Source organism: Artemia sp. Qi Xiang Cuo, chromosome 5, assembly GCF_049724085.1.
Source record: "Artemia sp. Qi Xiang Cuo chromosome 5, ASM4972408v1, whole genome shotgun sequence".
Taxonomy (NCBI): Eukaryota; Metazoa; Arthropoda; class Branchiopoda; order Anostraca; family Artemiidae; genus Artemia; species Artemia sp. Qi Xiang Cuo.
The window spans coordinates 17476496-17497146 of NC_142798.1; the positions used below are offsets into that span (position 1 = coordinate 17476496).

At 36.3% G+C, this 20651-nt stretch overlaps 3 protein-coding genes across 3 annotated transcripts in view; all 3 read right to left on the minus strand.

Moving 5' to 3' along the window:
* The window catches only part of MCU (mitochondrial calcium uniporter), a 217504-nt gene that overhangs the window by 26744 nt on the left and 170109 nt on the right, over positions 1 to 20651 (minus strand). The window lies entirely within an intron of this gene.
* LOC148951880 (uncharacterized) lies at positions 17286 to 17804 on the minus strand. The gene has a single exon (XM_089088618.1). It carries the CDS (start codon positions 17802 to 17804, stop codon positions 17286 to 17288), a length of 519 nt encoding a protein of 172 aa, XP_088944744.1.
* On the minus strand, positions 17892 to 18266 carry LOC148951881 (uncharacterized). Its single transcript, XM_089089380.1, has one exon. The coding sequence runs from the start codon at positions 18264 to 18266 to the stop codon at positions 17892 to 17894; it is 375 nt and encodes a 124-aa protein (XP_088945506.1).

Genomic DNA, 20651 nt, shown 5'->3' on the forward strand with positions numbered 1-20651 from the left:
CACATACAATTAAAACAAAAATCGATATGAATTCCTTATCGGAAACTATGTCTTCCTTATAGAAAATTGGAGAGGAAGTGAAAATTTGTGGGTTCTTTATTCCTATTGGTAAAGATGGCTCTAAGAAAATTCGTGGTTTTTTTACATGGCTTAGGTCACCTCCAAATAATGTGTTTTTTTTTTATGTAAGAGGGTTGATAGGTATGAGAGAGTAATTAGTGCTATGAACGAGAATAACATTGCTGCGATTAAGATAGAAAATGAGATCAGCAGCTGGTTTCGTATTAAATCAGGAGTTAACATTAGTTAACATACCAGGAGTTAAGCAAGGTTGTGTTTTATTGCCTTTTATATGGATCATTTAGATGGATTTTATCTTAAAAAGCACAGGAAAGGTAATAGGAGACCACGGGATCAAAAGGGGAGGAAAAACTCTCATGTACTTAGATTATGCTGACGATTTAAGTATCCTAGATGAAAATGTGAGCAAAATGAATGAACTTTTAGAGGTTTTGCGGGTTCAGGGTGCTAAAATGCGTTTGAAAATAAATGTTAAGAAGACTAAGTCACTAAGGCTAGGAATAAGTGAAGATAAAAAAGTACCGTTAGACAACGAAATGATTGATCAGGTGGACAGCTTCAGTTACCTTGGCAGTATTATTAGTAAAGATGGTGGGAGCAGTGAAAATTTTATAAGTAGAATAACCAAGGCCCAGGGTGTTTCCTTAACAGTTGCAAAACGTTTGGAAGAATAAGAAGATAAGTATGCAAGCCAAGATCAGAATATTGGGAGCTACAGTGATGACAGTTGTCAAGTATGGCTCGGAAGCATGGGCGCTCCGAAAAGCAGATGGAGATTTGCTAGATGTTCTCCAGTGATATTGCCTATGGGTTGTTCTGGGTATTCGCCTGACTGACCGTATTTCAAACAGTTGGCTGTATGAAAAGTGTGGTTCAATCCCGCTTTCTAAGGCTATAATGAGAGAAGGGTTGAGATGGGTTGGGCACGTTCTGCTGATGAAGGATGAGAGATAGCCAAAAATTATCCTTTTCGGCGAGCCTTCTATGGCTAAAATAAAAGCAGGTCGTCCGCGTTTGGGGTGGGAGGATGTCATAAATAAAGATTCGAAGAAAATGGGAAACTCCTGAGAGGGTGTAAAGAGGGATACTTTGAACAGATTGGGGTGGAGGAGGAGCGTGCGTAGCTGTGCTGGCCTCAGGCGATTGAGTGCTACGGTGACTTATTAGTAGTATTAATAGTAACAGTAGGATATAGGCTCACGAGTTCCATAAAGTTTCATTGGTGAGATATAACTTTCACCTTTCTCAACTGTTTCAGGATAGTTAAGGTAAACGTACGATTTAATGCTGTAGACATAGCTCTTAATAGCCCCTTATATGACGTCCTTGATTATTGATGGTAATTTATAATCCATGTAGGGCCAGGATCTGTATTTTAAATTCCAAACGGTATTGGTTCTGAGGCAGATGAGCTGGGCAATAACACAGCTTCTTTCATTCGTGTACAGAGATCAATACCACGAAAGCCACTGATCTCTAATACACAGGACTGATAAGTAATCCTTGATAGCCCTTTAGTGGGCCTTCATGACTGTTACGAATTCCTGCGGGCTTAAGTATGGTACATTTGTGTTCATTTACGAAAAAAAAATATAGGAATTCTTTCCTTTTTTGGGTGGATTAATTTAAAGGCTAGAAGGTTCGATTATTTCTTTTGCCCGGCACTCGTTTATAAACGCCGGCAAAAATTAAAATATAATTTTTAAAAAATTAAAAAATTAAAAAAAAAATAAAAATAAAAATAAAATGCACCCAAGCAAAGGGTGAATAGTCACTCCTTTCATTGTAAATAAACACGCATAAGTGAACTACACCTTAGCATGGGGATACCTCTAGATATGTTACTAATAAGCCGAAAATTATAGTAGTTTATCCAGCATCTTTTCCAGAAAAAAAAACGGAAAAAGGACTCCTTGCCACACGAAGCTACCCATGTATATCAAGCTCAACGGCTCGGAAATAATGCTAGATGGGTAACAAAGATCATAGCTAAAGTATCCTTACAAGCGATTTGTCTGATTCATGTTTTTCTTTGTCGTTTTCGACACCTGATACGCAACCGATCCTTATTAAAATGAAGAAAGGATGAAGGATCATGGTCACGATACTGGGTGACGGCCCTGTACCTAATTGGTGCATATCACGCCATCAAGTGATCTTTTGAGGCGGCCAACACGACAATAAAAGGTTGTGTTGTAACTCAATTGTGAAACAAAAAAAAAATTATGCAAATCTAAATTTTCTACAGACGACATGTCTGAGCTAAATAATTTTAATATGCAAGGAAACTGGTATGGGTTATCAGAATCAAAAGTCATGCCGTAAGGTAGTTACGTCGTCACCGTCACACCTAAAGATCATGATGGTGCGTTTTTATAGGGGAGGGGGCACTTATCCCGGGCAAAGAAATTTTAGGGGCGCAAAATTTCAAATAAATAATCTAACGTTTATAATCATTTTGTAATTTGTGAAATAATAATGATAATAACTGACAATAATAAAACAATTTAAATAATAGAAAATAAATAAACTCAAAAATAAATTATTAATTGATCAATTTTAAAATAATTTTGTTAATAAATGAGAACATTCTTAAATTTTGAACTCAAAATTTTCTAAGAGACAAGAAGAGGGGCGCTAGTCAAGATTCTGTCCCGAGTGCAAGAGAGGCCAGAAGTAGTAAGCATGTATAAGATTTAAACAGTACAAGAAACGAGACAAGAAAACCTGCGCCTGAGGCAGTGTGGTTTGACGATTTCATTACAAAAAGCAACCAATCCTTTACCTATAAAGTGGTCAAACACGTTTTCAACCAGATGGGTTTTTGAAGCACATTCAGCATGGCGTGTTTTTTTTTTTTTTTTTGGCAATTGACATTTTTTCTGATAACAAGTACCATTCATTGCGATCGTGGCTCTATGGTGTGGATGACTTGAAATTTTTTTTAACAAGAAATCTCTGAAAAAATATTTTTGGGGGATGGGTTGATGGCAGAAGGATCTCTTAGAGTAGTTATAGTGTGATAGTGGGGGGGGGGGGTGAGTTGCTAGCGAAAAACCCATGTGAATGACTTGAAATAAAATTTTTTAACAAGAAATCTCTGAAAAAATATTTTTGGGGGGATGGGTTGATGGCAGAAGGATCTCTTAGAGTAGTTAGTGTGATAGTGGGGGGATGAGTTGCTAACGAAAAACCCGTGTGGATGACTTGAAATAAAATTTTTTAACAAGAAATCTCCGAGAAAATACTTTTGGGGGGAAGGGTTGATGGCAGAAGGATCTCTTAGAGTAGTTATAGTGTGATAGGGGAGAGCGAGTTGCTAGCGAAAAACCCGTGTGGATGACTTGAAATACAATTTTTTAAAAAGAAATCTCTGAAAAAATATTTTTGGGGGGAGGGGTTGAGGGCAGAGGGATCTCTGAGCGTAGTTATAGTGTGTTCGTGGGGGTCGAGTTGCTAGCGATAAACCCGTGTGGGTGACTTGAAATAAAAATTTTTAACAAGAAATCTCTGAAATTTTTTTTTGGGGGGGAGGGGTTGATGGCAGAAGGATCTCGGAGAGTTGTTAGAGTGCGATCGTGGGGGGCGAGTTGCTAGCGAAAAACCCGTGTGGATGACTTGAAATAAAAATTTTTAACAGGAAATCTCTGAAAAAATATTTTTCGGAGGATGGATTGATGGCAGAAAGATCTCTTAGAGTAGTTATAGTGTGATAGGGGAGGAGCGTGTTGCTAGCGAAAAACCCGTCTGGATGACTTGAAATAAAAATTTTTTACAACAAATCTATGAAAAAATATTTTTGGGGGAATGGATTGAGGGCAAAAGTATCTCTTATAGTAGTTATAGCGAGATCGTGGAGGGCGGGTTGCTAATCAAAACCCTGTGAGGATGACTTGAAATAAAAATTTTTAAAATGAAATCTGACAAATTTATTTGGGGGGGATGGGTTGATGGCAGAAAGATCTCTTAGAGTAGTTATAGTGTGATAGGGGAGGGGCGAGTTGCTAGCGAAAAACCCGTGTGGATGACTTGAAATAAAAAATTATAACAAGAAATCTCTGAAAAAATATATTTGGGGAGATGGGCTGATGGGGGAAGGAGCTCTTAGAGTAGTTATAGTGTGATAGGGGAGGGGCGAGTTTGTAGCCAAAAACCCCGTGTGGATGACTTGAAATAAAATTTTCTAACAAGAAATCTCTGAATAAATATTTTTGGGGGGATGGGTTGATGGCAGAAGGATCTCTTAGAGTAGATATAGTGTGATAGTGGGGGGCAAGTTGCTAGCGAAAAAACCCGTGTGGATGACTCGAAATAAATTTTTTTAAAAAGAAATCTCTGAAAAAATATTTTTGGGGGGATGGGTTGATGGCAGAAGGATCTCTTAGAGTAGTTATCGGTTGCTAGGGGGGGCCGAGGTGCTAGCGAAAAACTCGGGTGGATGACTAGAAAAGAAAAATTTCTAAATGAAACCTCTGAAAAAACATTTTTGGGGGAATGGGCTGATGCCAGAAGTATCTCATATAGTAGTTAGATTTTGAGCGTGGGGGGCGATTTGCTTATGAAAAACCCATGTGGGTGCCTTGAAATAAAAATTTTTGAGAAGAAAACTCTGAAAAAGATATTTTTTTTTGGGGGGGGATGGTTTCATGGTTGAAGGAGCTCTTAGAGCAGCTATAATGTGATAAGTTAATGGCGAGTTTATATTAACAAAACCTTGTGGCTGACGTGAAATAAAAATTTTTAAAAGGAGATCTATGAAAAAATATTTTTGAGAGGCTGAGTTGATTACAAAGGTGTCTCTTAGCGTAGATATACTGTGATAGTGGCGGGTGAGTTGCTAGCGAAAAACTCGTTTGGATGACTTGAAATAAAAATTTTTAACAAGAAATCTCTGAAAAAATATTTTTAGGGGGAGGGGTTGATGGGAGAAGGATCTCTTAGAGTAGTTATAGTGTGATAGTGGGGGGTGAGTTGCTAGCGAAAAACCCGTGTGGATGACTTGAAATAAAAATTTTTAACAAGAAATCTCTGAAAAATATTTTTGGGGGGATGGGTTTATGGCAGAAGGATCTCTTAGAGTAGTTATTGGGGGATAGTGGGGGGCGAGTTGCTAGCGAAAAACCAGTGTGTATGACTTGATATAAAAATTTTTAACAAAAAATTTCTGAAAAAATATTTTTGGGGGGATTGGTTGATGGCAGAAGTATCTCCTAGAGTAGTTATAGTGTGATAGTAGGGGGCGAGTTGCTACCAAAAAACCTTTGTGGATGACTTGAAATAAATTTTTTTTACAAGAAATCTCTGAAAAGTGTTCTTGGGGAAGATGGCTTGATGGCAGAAGGATGTCTTAGCGTAGTTATAGTGTGATAGTGGGGGGCGAATTGCTAGTGAAAATCCCAAATCAACCCCAGTTTTTGACCGTAAACTCTATTTCTTGTAAGAAAATTATGGAAAATACAATTCTTTGGTTCTAATTTGAAACTTAAGTCTATTTTTGGATCGAAAAATAAAACTATTTCCGTAAAATCTGAGCTAATAAGGGTTTTTTGACCGTAAACCCTAGTTTTTTGTAAGAAAATTATGGAAAATAAAATTCGTTGGCTCATAGGTGAAACTTTAGTCCAGTTAAGGATCGAAAAAATAAACTATTACTGTAAAATTTGAGCTAGTAAAGGTTTTTTGACCGTAAACTCTAGTTTCCTGTGAGAAAATTATGGTCAATACAATTCTCTCGTTCAAATGTGAAACTTAAGTCCATTTTAAATCGAAAAATAAAACTATTTCCGTAAAATCTAAGCTATTAAGAATTTTTGACCGTAAACTCTAGTTTTTTGTAAGAAACTTATGGAAAATACAATTCGTTGGGTCATAGATGAAACTTAAGTCCAGTTATGGATCGAAAAATAAAACTATTTCCGTAAAAACTAAGCTAATAAGGGTTTTTGGGCGTAAACTCTAGTTTTTTGTAAGAAAATTAAGGATAATACAATTCTCTGGTTCAAATGTGAAACTTAAGTCTATTTTTGGATCGAAAAATAATACTATTTCCGATAAATCTGAGCTAATAAGGGTTTTTGACCGTAAACTCTAGTTTTTTGAAAAAAAATTATGGAAAATACAATTCTCTGTTTCAAATCTGAAACTTAAGTCCATTTTTGGATCAAAAAATAAAACTATTTCCGAAAAATCTGAGCTAATAAGGGTTTTTGACCGTAAACTCTAGTTTCTTGTAAGACAATTATGGAAAATACAATTCTCTAGTTCAAATGTGAAACTTAAGTCCAGTTTTGGATACTCATAATGATGAGGACTGATGGTTCTAATTAATTTTTTTTTCATAAAAACAAACTTTTTTCTGAAACTTCTAAATTATTCAACTTTATTTTGTACGCATCTTAAAATGACAAAATATGCTTATAGCTCTAAGAATTGTACTCTATGATTGCTCAGAGACATAAATTAGATTTCCCAATGAGACTACATATCTAGTTGTTGATACTACCTAGTATATCGCATGTCTCAAATCAATATTTTTTACGCAGTGGAACGATAAACACATAAGTCATATCTTTAAAAAAAAGTTAAGATGGAGCATTTTAATAAAGTGTGTTCACACGACAGTGGTATTTGTGTACTGAATGTCAACAAGGAGAAGTAATGGAAATATGAATAAGTTACAGATAGTATTCATACACGAATTATGTACTTATGTATTTACAACTTTAGGGAATGAAACTTCTCTGTAATACCAAGAAAATTTAACTCTTGTAAGGAAGGTTATACGAGGATGAGATTCCCACAGATGATTGCACTTAAAGAGAATGCCAACATAAAAATAATCGTTGATGATAGAAGACAACTCTTTGCTACTGCTGCAGGTAACACATTACCTACTGATACAGCCAATCGTCAGCTTTCGGGTATTAGCATTCAACGGAAGGTCAATAAAAGAAAGGTCTACTCTTCTACTTATATCGTAAACCATATCTTGTCTACGTGCCGAAACTGTTACCTGTGTAAAAATAATGTGATAATAGACAGTGAAATTGCCAGAAAAATAAAAATGGCATTGTCAGAAAATATCACTATGGAATATAAAGATGAATCAATGAAAAACAAAGCACCAGCAAACGTTACTGACATTGATCAAACAGTCAATGAACCAAATCATACCAAAGACGAAAAGCATACTGAGCCTGTTGATGAGACACCAGTAAAAATTGTGTATGACTCTAAATGGAATAATCATTATTCTACTGATTACGAACTAAGAGAAGACAATAGCTGCAATATCAAGAGAGAACATGGTGAACTATTTTATGGAACAGGTTCAAAATGTCCAAAGTTAATCATTGATGTCAATAATGTATCATAATATATTTTTGTATTGATATTCTACATAGCATTATTTCATTAAAAATATATTATGCATTACGTTGTTATGTGTTCATTATTTTTAGAGTAAGCTAGCATATCAAACGTTTAGAATGTCTATTAAAACATTGGAGATGTAAGAAAAGGAATTTGCATACATCTATTGTCAGACAAGTGGGATAACATTGACAAAATCTAGGTATCAGAATGAATAAATTCTTTATCAACATCCGTTGTTGGATATGTCATTATGGCATTATGAAAAAATTGCAAGTAAGTAAGTAAGTAAGAAACAAACTCTTTCTTGAATTCACCTTTTGCATACACAATACAGAAATTTAATTCAGGAAATTATGAAAAAAAATTGAACAAATTCTTTATTAACATTCATTATCGATTGAAGTCGCTTCCCAGACAGACAATACAACAATTTCACAAAATCTAAGTATAAGAGTGATTAAATTCTATATCAACATCCATTTCTCGGATACATAGGAAAAAGTTGACAAAATCTAAGTGTTAGAGTGAATAAATTTTATTTATCAACATCTTCTGTCAGATACATCAGATAAAATTGACAGAATCTAAGTGTCAGAGTGACTAAATTCTATATCAACATCCTTTTCTCGGATACATAGGATAAAATATCGGATAAAATTGACAAAATCTATCAGATTGATTAAATTTTATGTCAACATCCGTTTCTCAGGTACATTGGGATAAAATTGACAAAATTTAAGTATCAGATTGATTAAATTCTATATCAGCATCCCTTTCTCGGGTACATGGGATAAAATTGACAAAATCTAAGTATCAGAGTGAATAATTTATTTTTTATCAACATCTTTTATCAGTTACAACAATTATAATTAACAAAATCTAAATATCAGAGTGAATTAATGCTTTTCAGCATCATTTGTCGGATATATTGAATAAAATATGCAAAGTCGACATAGCTTTATTTCATTTTTTAAGGTTAATTTAGACGAGGTTACGTGCGCGCACGTAACCTCGTCTGAATTAATGTTGATATAGAATTTAATCACTCTTATACTTAGATTTTGTGAACTTGCTGTATTGTCTGTCTAGGAAGCGACTTTAATCGATAATGAATGTTAATAAAGAATTTGTTCAATTTTTTTTCATAATTTCATGAATTAAATTCCTGTATTGTGTATCCAAGAGGTGAATTCAAGAAAGAGTTTGTTACTTACTTACTTAATTACTTACTTACAATTTTTTCATAATACCATAATGACATATCCAACAACGGATGTTGATAAAGAATTTATTCATTCTGATACCTAGATTTTGTCAATGTTATCCCCTGTGTGTGACAATAGATGTATGCAAATTCCTTTTCTTACATCTCCGATGTTTTAATAGACATTCAAAACGTTTGATATGCAAGCATACTATAAAAATAATGAACACATAACAATGTAATGCATAATTTATTTTTACTGAAATAATGGTACGTAGAATATTAATACAAAAATATATTATGATACATTATTAATATCAATGATTAACTTTGGACATTTTGAATCTGTTCCATAAAATAGTTCACCATGTTCTCTCTTGATATTGTAGCTATTGTATTCTCTTAGTTCGTAATCAGTAGAATAATCACTATTCCATTTAGAGTCATACACAATTTTTACTGGTGTCTCATCAACAGGCTCAATATGCTTTTCTTAGTTGGTATTATTTGGTTCATTGACTGTTTGATCAATGTCAGTAACGTTGGCTGGTGCTTTGTTTTTCATTGATTCATCTTTATATTCCATAGTGAAATTTTCTGACACAGCGCTTTTTATTTTTCTGGCAATTTCACTGTCTATTATCACATTTTTTTTACACAGGTAAAAGTTTCGGCACGTAGACAAGATATGGTTTACGATATTAGTAGAAGAGTAGGCCTTTCTTTTATTGACCTTCCGTTGAATGCTAATACCCGAAAGCTGAAGATTGGATGTATCAGTAGATAATGTGTTACCTGCAGCAGTAGCAAGGAGTTGTCCTCTATCATCAACGATATTTTTTATGTTGGCATTCTCTTTGAGTGTAATCATCTCTGGAGATCTTAATCTCGCATAACCACCAACATAAGAGTTGAATTTTTTCGGTATTCCAAAGAAATTTAATTCCTTACTGTCATGACAATGCATGCATACATTTCAAATAGTGCTACCCCTTGTACTTGTTTCATAGTTTAAATACTTCTCCTTGTCGGCATTCAATGCTACAATAACATTGTCAGGTGAACAAACTTTATTAAAATGCTCCATCTTCACTTTTTTTTAAAAGATATGACTTATGTGTTTATCGTTCCACTGCGTAAAAAATACTGATTTAATATATTCAATAGCCCAGGTAGTGTCGATAACCAGACATAGAATACCAGTGGGAAAGCCAAATCGTGTCTCTGAGCAATCATTGAGTACAATTGTTAGAGCCGTAAGCATATTTTGTCATTTTAAGATACGTACAAAAAAAATAAATAAAGTTGAATAATTTCGAAGTTAAAAAAAATTTTGTTATTATGAAAAAAATATTGAATTAGAACCATCAGTCCTCATCATTATGAGTATCCATAACTGGACTTAAGTTTCTCATTTGAACTAGGGAATTGTATTTTCCATAATTGTCTTAGAAGAAACTAGAATTTACGGTCAAAAACCCTGATTAGCTCAGATTTTACGGAAATAGTTTTATTTTTTGATCCAAAAATGGACTTAGGTTTCACATTTGAACCAGAGAATTATATTTTCCATAATTTTCTTGCAAAAAACTAGAGTTTACGGTCAAAAAACCTTATTAGCTCATGTTTTACGGAAATAGTTTTATTTTTCGATCCAAAAATAGACTTAAGTTTCACATTTGAACGAGAGAATTGTATTTTCCATAATTTTCTCACAGGAAACTAGAGTTTACGGTCAAAAAACCCTTATTAGCTCAGATTTTACAGAAATAGTTTATTTTTTCGATCCATAACTGGACTTAAGTTTCACCTATGAGCAAAAGGAATTTTATTTTCCATAATTTTCTTACAAAAAACTAGGCTTTACGGTCAAAAAACCCTTATTAGCTCAGATTTTACGGAAATAGTTTTATTTTTCGACCCAAAAATAGACTTAAGTTTCAAATTAGAACCAGAGAATTGTATTTTCCATAATTTTCTTCCAAAAAACTAGAGTTTACGGTCAAAAACTGGGTTTCATTTGGGATTTTCGCTAGCAGTTTGCCCCCCAATATCAGACTATAACTATGCTAAGAGATCCTTCTGCCATCAAGCCATCCTCCCCCAGAACACCAGAGATTTCTTGTTATAAAATTTTTATTTCAAGTCATTCAAACGGGTTTTTCGCTAGCAACTCACCACCCACTCTCTCACTTTAACTGCTCTAAGAGATCCGTATGACCTCAAGCCAGCCCCCAAAAAAAGTTGTTTCAGAGATTTCTTGTTAAAAATTTTTATTTCAAGTCATTCACACGGGTTTTTCGCTATAAACAAATAAGTAGAACAACAGGGAAATTTTTTTATACAAGACAGTGGAACGCAACTTTAAATGAATATTTCGACCCTATATCCAAGGGCCGTCCTCAGCAAAACAGACGAAGAGAATAAAAACAATATAAAAGAAACTTACATTAAAATTCAATCATTAAAACTGAAAGGTTTTTTTTTAATGTTTTAAAACAGCCTTAATATCATTACTTCAAGGAAGTTCAATCAGGACTCACTGCTAGGTTTTACGCTAGCAACTCGCCCCCCACTATCACACTATAACTACTCTAAGAGAACCTTCTGCCATCAACCCATCCCCCCAAAAAAAACTTTTCAGAGATTTCTTGTTAAAAAATTGTATTTCAAGTCATCCAAACGGGTTTTTTGCTAGCAACTCACCCCCCCCTATCACACTATAGCTAATCTAAGAGATCCCTCTGCCATCAACCCATCCCCCTAAAAATATTTTCAGAGATTTCTTGTTAAAAATTTTTATTTCAAGTCATCCACACGGGTTTTTCGCTAGCAACTGACCCCCCACTATCACACTATAACTACTCTAAGAGATCATTCTTCCATCAACCCATCCCCCTAAAAATATTTTTTCAGAGATTTCTTGTTAAAATTTTTTATTTCAAGTCATCCGCACGGAGTTTTCGCTAGCAACTCTCCCCCCACTATCACACTATAACTACTCTAAGAGATCCTTCTGCCATCAACCCATCCCCCAAAATTTTTTTTTTGCAGATTTCTTGTTAAAAATTGGTATTTCAAGTCAGCCACACGGGTTTTTCGCTAGCAACTCACCCCCCCCCCCCACTATCACACTATAACTACTCTAAGAGATCCTTCTGCCATCAACCCATCCCCCCAAAAATATTTTTTTAGAGATTTCTTGTTAAAATTTTTGATTTCAAGTCATCCACACGGGTTTTTCGCTAGCAACTCGCCCCCACAATCACACATTAGATACTCTAAGAGATTCTTCTGTCATCAAGCCATCCCCCCAAAAATGTGGTTTCAGAGAGTTGATGTTAAAATTTTTTATTTCAAGTCGTCCACATGGTTTTTTCGTTAGCGACTCGCCCCTGCACTATCACACTATAACTACTCTAAGAGATCCTTCTGCCATCAACCCAGCCCCCCAAACATATTTTTTCAGAGATTTCTTGTTAAAAATTTTTATTTCAAGTCATCCACACGGGTTTTTCGCTAGCAACTCGCCCGTCCCCTATCACACTATAACTGCACTAAGAGATCCTTCTGCCATCAACCCATCCCCCCAAAAATATTTTTTCAGAGATTTCTTGTTAAAATTTTTTATTTCAAGTCGTGCACACGGGTTTTTCGCTAGCAACTCGCTCCCCACCATACTCTAAGAGATCCTTTTGCCATCAACCCATCCCCCCAAAAATATTTTTTCAGATATTTCTTGTTAAATATTTTTATTTAAAGTCATCCACACGGGTTTTTCTTTTGCAACTCACCCCCACTATCACACTATAACTTCTCTAAGAGATCCTTCTGCCATCAACCCATCCCCCCAAAAAATATGTTTTTTCAGATATTTCTTGTTAAAATATTTTATTTCATGTCATTCACACGGGTTTTTTGTTAGCAACTCGCCCCCCACGATCACACTATAACTACTCTAAGAGATCCTTCTGCCATCAACCCATCCCCCCAAAATTTTTTTTTGCAGATTTCTTGTTAAAAAATGGTATTTCAAGTCATCCACACGGGTTTTTTGCTAGCAAATCACCCCCCCCCCACTATCACACTATAACTACTCTAAGAGATCCTTCTGCCATCAACCCATCCCCCAAAAAATATTTTTTTAGAGGTTTCTTGTTAAAAAATTGTATTTCACGTCATCCACCCGGGTTTTTTACTAGAAACTTACCCCCCACTATCACACACTAACTACTCTAAGAGATCCTTCTACCATCAACCCAGCCCCCCAAAAATATTTTTTCAGTGTTTTCTTGTTAAAATTTTTTATTTCAAGTCATCCACACGTGTTTTTCGCTAGCAACTCGCCCCCCCCACTATCACACTATAACTATTCTAAGAGATCCTTCTGCCATCAACCCATCCCCCCAAAAATATTTTTTCAGAGGTTTCTTGTTAAAAATATTTATTTCAAGTCCTCCACACGGGTTTTTCACTAGCAACTCGCCCCTCCCCTATCACACTGTACCTACTCTAAGAGATCATTCTGCCATCAACCCATCCTCCCAAAAATATTTTTTCAGAGATTTCTTGTTAAAAAAATTTATTTCAAGTCATCCACACGGGTTTTTCGCTTGCAACTCCCCCCCCCCACTATCACACTATAACTACTCTAAGAGATCCTTCTGCCATCAACCCATCCCCCGAAAAATATTTTTTCAGAGATTTCCTGTTAAAAATTTTTATTTCAAGACATTCACACGGGTTTTTCGCTAGCAAATCGCCCCCCCCTATCACACTATAACTACACTAAGAGATCTTTCTGCCATCACCCCATTACCCCAAAAATATATTTTCAGAGTTTTCTTGTTAAAATTTTTATTTCAAGTCATCCACTCGGGTTTTTCGCTAGCAACTCGCCCCTCCCCTATCACACTATAACTACTCTAAGAGATCCTTCTGCCATCACCCTATCCCCCAAAAAATATTTTTTCAGAGATGTCTTGATAAAATATTGTATTTCGTGTCAACCACACGGGTTTTTCACTAGACACTCGCCCTCCACCATCGCACTAAAACTGCTCTAAGAGCTCCTTCTGCCATCACGCCATCCCCCCAAAAATAATTTTTCAGAGATGTATTGTTAAAATTTTTTTATTTCAAGTCATTCACATGGGTTTTTTGATTGCTACTCACCCCCCCACTATCACACTATATCTACTCTAAGAGATCCTTCTGCCATCAACCCATCCCCCGACAAAACACTTTCCAAAGAGATTTCTTGTTATAAAAATTTTATTTCAAGTCATCCTCACGGGTTTTTCACTAGCAACTAGACCCCCCCCCACTATCACACTATAACACCTCTATGAGATCCTTCTGTCATCAACCCATCTCCCCAAGAACACTTTTCAGACATTTCTCGTTAAAAATTTTATTTTCAAGTCATCCACACGGGTTTTTCGCTAGCAACCCCCCCCCCCACTATCACACTATAACTACTCTATGAGATCCTTCTGCCATCAACCCATCTCCCCAAGAACACCGTTCAGACATTTCTCGTTAAAAATTTTATTTCAAGTCAGCCACACGGGTTTTTCGCTAGCAACTCGCCCCCCCACTATCACACTATAACTACTCTATGAGATCCTTCTGCCATCAACCCATCTCCCCAAGAACACTTTTCAGACATTTCTCGTTAAAATTTTATTTTCAAGTCATCCACACGGGTTTTTCGCTAGCAACTCGCCCTCCCACTATCACACTATAACTACTTTATGAGATCTTTCTGCCATCAACCCATCTCCCCAAGAACACTTTTCAGACATTTCTCGTTAAAAATTTTATTTCAAGTCATCCACACGGGTTTTTTACTAGCAACTCGCCCCCCCACACTATCACACTATAACTACTCTATGATATCCTACTGTCATCAACCCATCTCCCCAAGTACACTTTTCATACATTGCTCGTTAAAAATTTTATTTCAAGTCATCCACACGGGTTTTTCACTAGCAACTCGCCCCCCCCCCCACTATCACACTATAACTACTCTATGACATCATTCTGCCATTAACCCATTTCCGCAAGAACACTTTTCAGACATTTCTTGTTAAAAATTTTATTTCAAGTCATCCACTCGGGTTTTTCGCTAGCAACTCGCCCCCCCACTATCACACTATAACTACTCTATGAGATCCTACTGCCATCAACCCATCTCCCCAAGAACACTTTTCAGATATTTCTCGTTAAAAATTTTATTTTCAAGTCATCCACACCATAGAGCTACGATCGCAATGAATGGTACTTGTTATCGGAAAAAATTGTTAATTGCCAAAAAAAAGGAAAAAAATAAAACATGCCATGCTGAATGTGCTTCAAAAACCCATTTGGTTGAAAACGTGTTTGACCACTTTATAGGTAAAGGATTGGTCGCTTTTTGCAATGTAATCGTCAAACCACACTGCCTCAGGCGTAGGTTTTCTTGTCCCGTTTCTTGTACTGTTCAAATCTTATACATGCTTACTACTGTCAGAACCGCCACTGAGGTCATATCTGAAATTATTACACTTCTACGATAATTGCAAAAAAAACTGTGCTAAGCTCTTCTCAAAGGGAGGATCAGCAGAGTAATCTAGATCAGGAGAGTCAAAGTACGAATGAGCATGCATTGTCTCGCTGATCCTCTCTTTGAGAGCATCTCTGCAAACATATTTTGACAATGACGTTTGAAAAAGTCATATACCATTTTTAGACTTGATACCGACCATATACAAAATCGAGAAAACCAGTTTTTACTGATCACAGAGCTAGTAAGCAAGTATGTAATGGGTAATATGCAAGTAAGCTGAGACCAGACCATTATCGCCCTATCCAAAGAGTATGGGAAACTATAGTTTCCCATACTCTTTGGCCCTATCCTAAATCTCTTGATTTTTCAGCTTTTTCCTTGTACATCTTTTCTTTATCATTATTTTGATTCGATTTAATTAAATAAGTAATTCAATAGGTCAGTTGTTACGTAGACTGTCGAACTACCGCAAACTCTCATGGGTTTATGTTCAGTGCCAAAGTGTTGTCTATTTTGTTTAGTTATATGTGACTGTTAAAAAACAAAAATTGAAGTTATGGTAGGTTGTCTTATATTTTCCATACAATGCTACCATTGTTTGTTTTTAACCAAAGTCGTGTCCCCCCCCTTCTTAAAAAAATGGCCATCCACCAAAAACTTACTGCACTCATATCTGATCGAGCACATATACAGACGCATCTGGTTTCTCGCTAATCCAAAAAATTTCTTGTTATCTGGTATCTAATTTCTGGTTTCTGGTATCTAATTTCGGTTTCTGGTTATCTGGTTTCTCGCTAATCTAGAAAAACACTACGATTTCCATTATTTTACATATAGCTAGTCTGTCTTTTTATTTTACCCCCCCCCAGGTCTTCTTTCAAAACATGATCTCTCTAAAATAAACTCCTGCAGACATGTCTGAGAGACAAAACAGTAATTGAATATTTAATTACGGCAGCGTTAGAAAATCTGATGCAACAAGATGTCTATGCAGCAAATATGGTCTAAAAGGGGGTAAATACGACCTATTTTTGGGCGGTCAATGATTTGAGACTAAAGAGCTTCTAGATTGTGATGTTTTTATTCATTAATATTCTAGTTTTTAAGAAAAATAAAAACGGAAAATCGAAGACTGGTCAGATCGCTGTCTGAATCTGCCTTCTAATACATCCACCAAATCACACATTTCAAAAGCTCCGTATCATTTGGAGATATAACTGTTACGAGACCAAATAGGAACACGGAGAAAATACTTACAAAATTAAAAAAAGACAGACCGAATTTGTTGATGTTCTGACTAGTGTTGTAAAATTACAGTAAAATAAAAACTCGGTAAGTTAAATTGATAAAATTGGTAAAATAAGGTAAAACTGGTGAAATAAGGTAAAACAAGCTACTACATAAGAAATACAGAGTAAAATTGGTGTTTCAGAGTTGCCCTGTAGCTACAAGACCAGTTGAGCATTTCTTTTTAAGCATCACTTACAGCTTATAATGACATTTTTTAATGATTAAATTTACATTTATTTAAGAGTAAAATCATATTAGTCATTTTTTTCTACATTTAAACCAAAGAAATGTTACCCTAACAGTCTTGCACATTTAAATAACCGTATTCAGCCACATTACTCGTATCATATACATGTTATTTTTCATTTATCTATAAAAGTAGGGGAGGGTGGGGATGATTGGTCACGTTTTTGTTCTAATAGAAAGTTTAGCCAAAGTATGAAGGCCAGAAGAATGATTTTGACATAGAAAGATGCAGCATTCATTGTTCTAGCTTCTTTAGTTTTTTTTTAGATTTATGCATCCATTATTTTTTTTTCCACCAACATTTTTAACAGGTGAGGTCAAGAGTGACCGATGTGCCCCAGGGGTGGGCAGCTTGGTCATGGACATGGGGTAGGTTGGTCACAAAATGGGTCATCATTGTTTCACTTCTGAGACCTGACACAATTACAGTAGTAGTCTTGTTTCATTTACAAGGTGTATATTTTGCTTAAAATATAATTTTTTCAACTTCAATTATCAACTGTTCAGCTTCAAGTACAACAAAAACTAAAAAGATATGAATTATTCAACTGAGTACTCCCCAAGACAAACGAAGGATTTCCTACAGGATTTCTTACAAAGGAAGGTCACAACATATCCCTTGCTCGTTTCTTCCTTCACTTCACCTGCAAAGTATTTTTTCTTGTTCTTGCCAACAAATGCCTCAAGAACAAAATCACTCACACTGATTTTATCCTTTTCAGTTGGAATGTCATCCATATCAGCATCAAGATCCAAGTCATCATCCAAGACCATTTCTCTTTCACTATCAGAGCTCGCATCCGCTTTGGCAAAAAGTGCCCTTACTTCTGTAGTCTTTTTGCTCGATTTACTGGTGTTTCTCATCCCACTAAAAACAGGCTTCCCAATTTTTTGTTTCTTCTTAGCTGACAGTTCTTCAATCCTGCCATTTTTAACCGGTGTATTTGTGAGAACTTGAAATTTGCCCCTCTTTCGTTTGATTGCATCAGCCTTTTTTGGTGGAGCTTTTGGATAGGGTCTTACTACTTCTGGACTTGTAGCAGCAGGCACTAATGCCATAGGAGCTTGAGAAGTTGTCGGACATCCTAGTTCTGCCTCTGAGTGGCTTGAACTATCTTCTGCATCAAAAGCATCGGACACAGTTATTCATGATATATTTGATGGCTCGGGTTCGTTGGTAACATCAGCGGCTAGGAATTCCTCATCCCTGAACACATGGCGATTGCAGGGCCAGATTTCAGCAACCCTGAATCCAGAGGTGATATTTGTTGGAGTCAAAGCATGAAGAAAGGCAGCTCCAACTAATTCTGGAACGTTATAAATAGAAATGAGTTGTCCTGAATTCTTTGTCATCCATGCATCACAAGCAGCATTGTTGTATGACTTGAACGGGCCATAACAACTTCTGTCTAGTGGCTGCAGTTTATGGCTCGTGTGGGGTGTGAAGGTTAATGCGATAATGTGTGACTTTTTCATAAGCTCAAGTGACTCAATGGTAATATGACCGTCGTGATTGTCCATTAGAAACAGCACTGGTCTGTCAACACTTGGCTTGCTATGGCAAATGAAGTGCTCCAATGAAGTTCTCTCCAGTCATCTATCCTGAGGGATGAGAAACACCCACACTCCCTGGCGGAGATCCCTTCATCATATGTGGGAGATACTTTACCCTTGGAAAGTCATGAATGGTGGGATAACAGTACCTTGAGCTGACACAGCTGTACACATAGTAACAAGTACGCCTCTTTCTCCATTTGTAATCCTGCCAACTTGTTTATTTCCCTTCTCAGCAACTATTTTTCTTGAACTCTGAACTGTAGTTGGGCTAGTCTTGTCTGGATTCCAAACATCACAAGCAGTAAAACTATGTTTATGCAACAGTTCCTCATATGTGTAAAAAGCATTGACTACAGGTTTGTTAAAAGCAGTTGCCCTTGCAATATTTGTCACTTCTGGAGATCTGAGAGAAACCATTGGGCTATGGTGTAAGAAGGCCCAGAGCCAGTCCTTACCACCTGTTCTAGCTTCTTCCCAATTACAAATATCCTTACTGAGTTTCTCTGCAAACTCAAATGCCAAGGTTCTGCCTTCTTTTGGTGACAGTCCGTGGTAAAGATGGGATGCTCTGACAAGATATTGCACAAGACTTTTCTCTTGTTCAGCCGTGAAAACTATGCGTGTCTTATACAGTGTCACAAATTGATCTAGCGTAACATTACTAATGTTTGTTGCACTTGTACAAAGTTCTTCAGAGAATTTCTGGGCATTGCGTTTTAGAGTCGAGTGGAGGATATCTATCTCGCGTGCAATGGTGACAAATTTTCCACCTTCCTGTACTTTTTGCACAGCTTGTCTCATGAATTCTGGGGGAATTGTCCCATTTTGTGTTTTTCTGTTGTAAGTCTGCATGTCTGTTGGATCTCGCCTAGAAAGATGACATAATGATAACCACAAATAATAATAAAGATCTGTACTTGTGGAAAAAATGTGAATTTTCTTTTTTTTTCACCCAGTGGGGCAGGTTTAACAGTACACCTTCAAAGTGACCAACCTGCCCCCCCCCAAAAAATGTCCAACCTGCCCCACACAGGATGCACGAACAAAAACATGGCTCCATGAAAAACTAATAATGTTGAGAACTTGCTTCCAAGCCTAAAAGGAAACCAATTAATAGGCTACTCTATCCTGGAATCATTTCTGAGACTGGCCTTCTCATTCTGTCTCAAAACAACATTAAGTCTAGCAATAATTCTGAAAAAAAACTCACCAAAAAAGAGAAACGTTTTGTCCAATCTTTTCATATTGAGTCTACTGCTGCCAATTTTTCATGGCATGACTGCACTGTAATTCCTCACATTCATTAGGAGTCTCCGATTTTTTTTTTCAACAGATGGCAGACAAATATCCAAGTGTTCAACCTGCCCCACTGACCAACCATCCCACACTCCCCTACCATATATAACTAAAAAAGAAGTTTGTAACACTTTGATGACTTTGATTAATTAAGCACTGGGTAATAAAACCGGAGCATTCAATCAATTTCACAGTAATTAAGACTGTCTTCGACAGGATTTGCTTGCAAATCTAGTTTCTCTCCTTCAGACTTAGATTCTGGTTCAAGTGACAGTGACTGTTCTGAAGGCCCCCTCCACCCAAAAAAAAAGAAGAACGAAGTCCTGGACACGGCCCAAACGATTATATATCAACTTCTACCTCCACCCTCCCATCGCCTCTCCCTTAGGTAATGCAATACGATTGCCCCTGACTTAAACAGGAGAGTAGAATTTTCAATTTCCCTTCTAATGAAAACCCGGAATTATCCAAGGGGGAAACAAGGAGGAATTTTCCGTGGGGATGGGAGAGTATTCCGGGGGGGGGGGGTATTTTCCGGGAGGGAGGGTAACCGCCAGCTCCCGGGGAAAAGACGGCATGACTACAAGATTTCTCGGAGATGTGGAATTTAAAATAAAAATAAGAATATTGAATCTGCTTTGGCCTTCCACATTGTTGAAAATCACCATGTAGTTCTTTTTGATGAGGCAACTTTAATATTTGAAGCAAACGGCTTCCCATATTTTTTTAGGAAGGCAATTGAAATTTAAACAATCCATAAATAGAGACCTTGCTTAAAATAGAAATACTGGAGATATTCCTGTAAACCCAATTTACAGTAACTTAAAATTAAAGGATTCAAATAAAAATTTTCTTCGGCTTAAATGGAGATCATCTGACTACACTTTTAATGAAAATTAGGCCAGTAGACAAGCTAAGTCAATCACTGAGTAGAGAATTCTTGCCCAATCTAATTGGTGAAAAGTCTGTCATTTATTCTGGCTTGGTTTTTCGGTTTGTTTAATTCGGTCTTTCTTCTGCTTTGTTAGAGCTAAATCACAAGGTTAGTTTCCT

Coding starts and splice junctions, on each gene's coding strand:
- LOC148951880 (XM_089088618.1), bottom strand. CDS start 17,804: ATGGCATTAGTGCCTGCTGCTACAAGTCCAGAAGTAGTAAGACCCTAT.
- LOC148951881 (XM_089089380.1), bottom strand. CDS start 18,266: ATGGACAATCACGACGGTCATATTACCATTGAGTCACTTGAGCTTATG.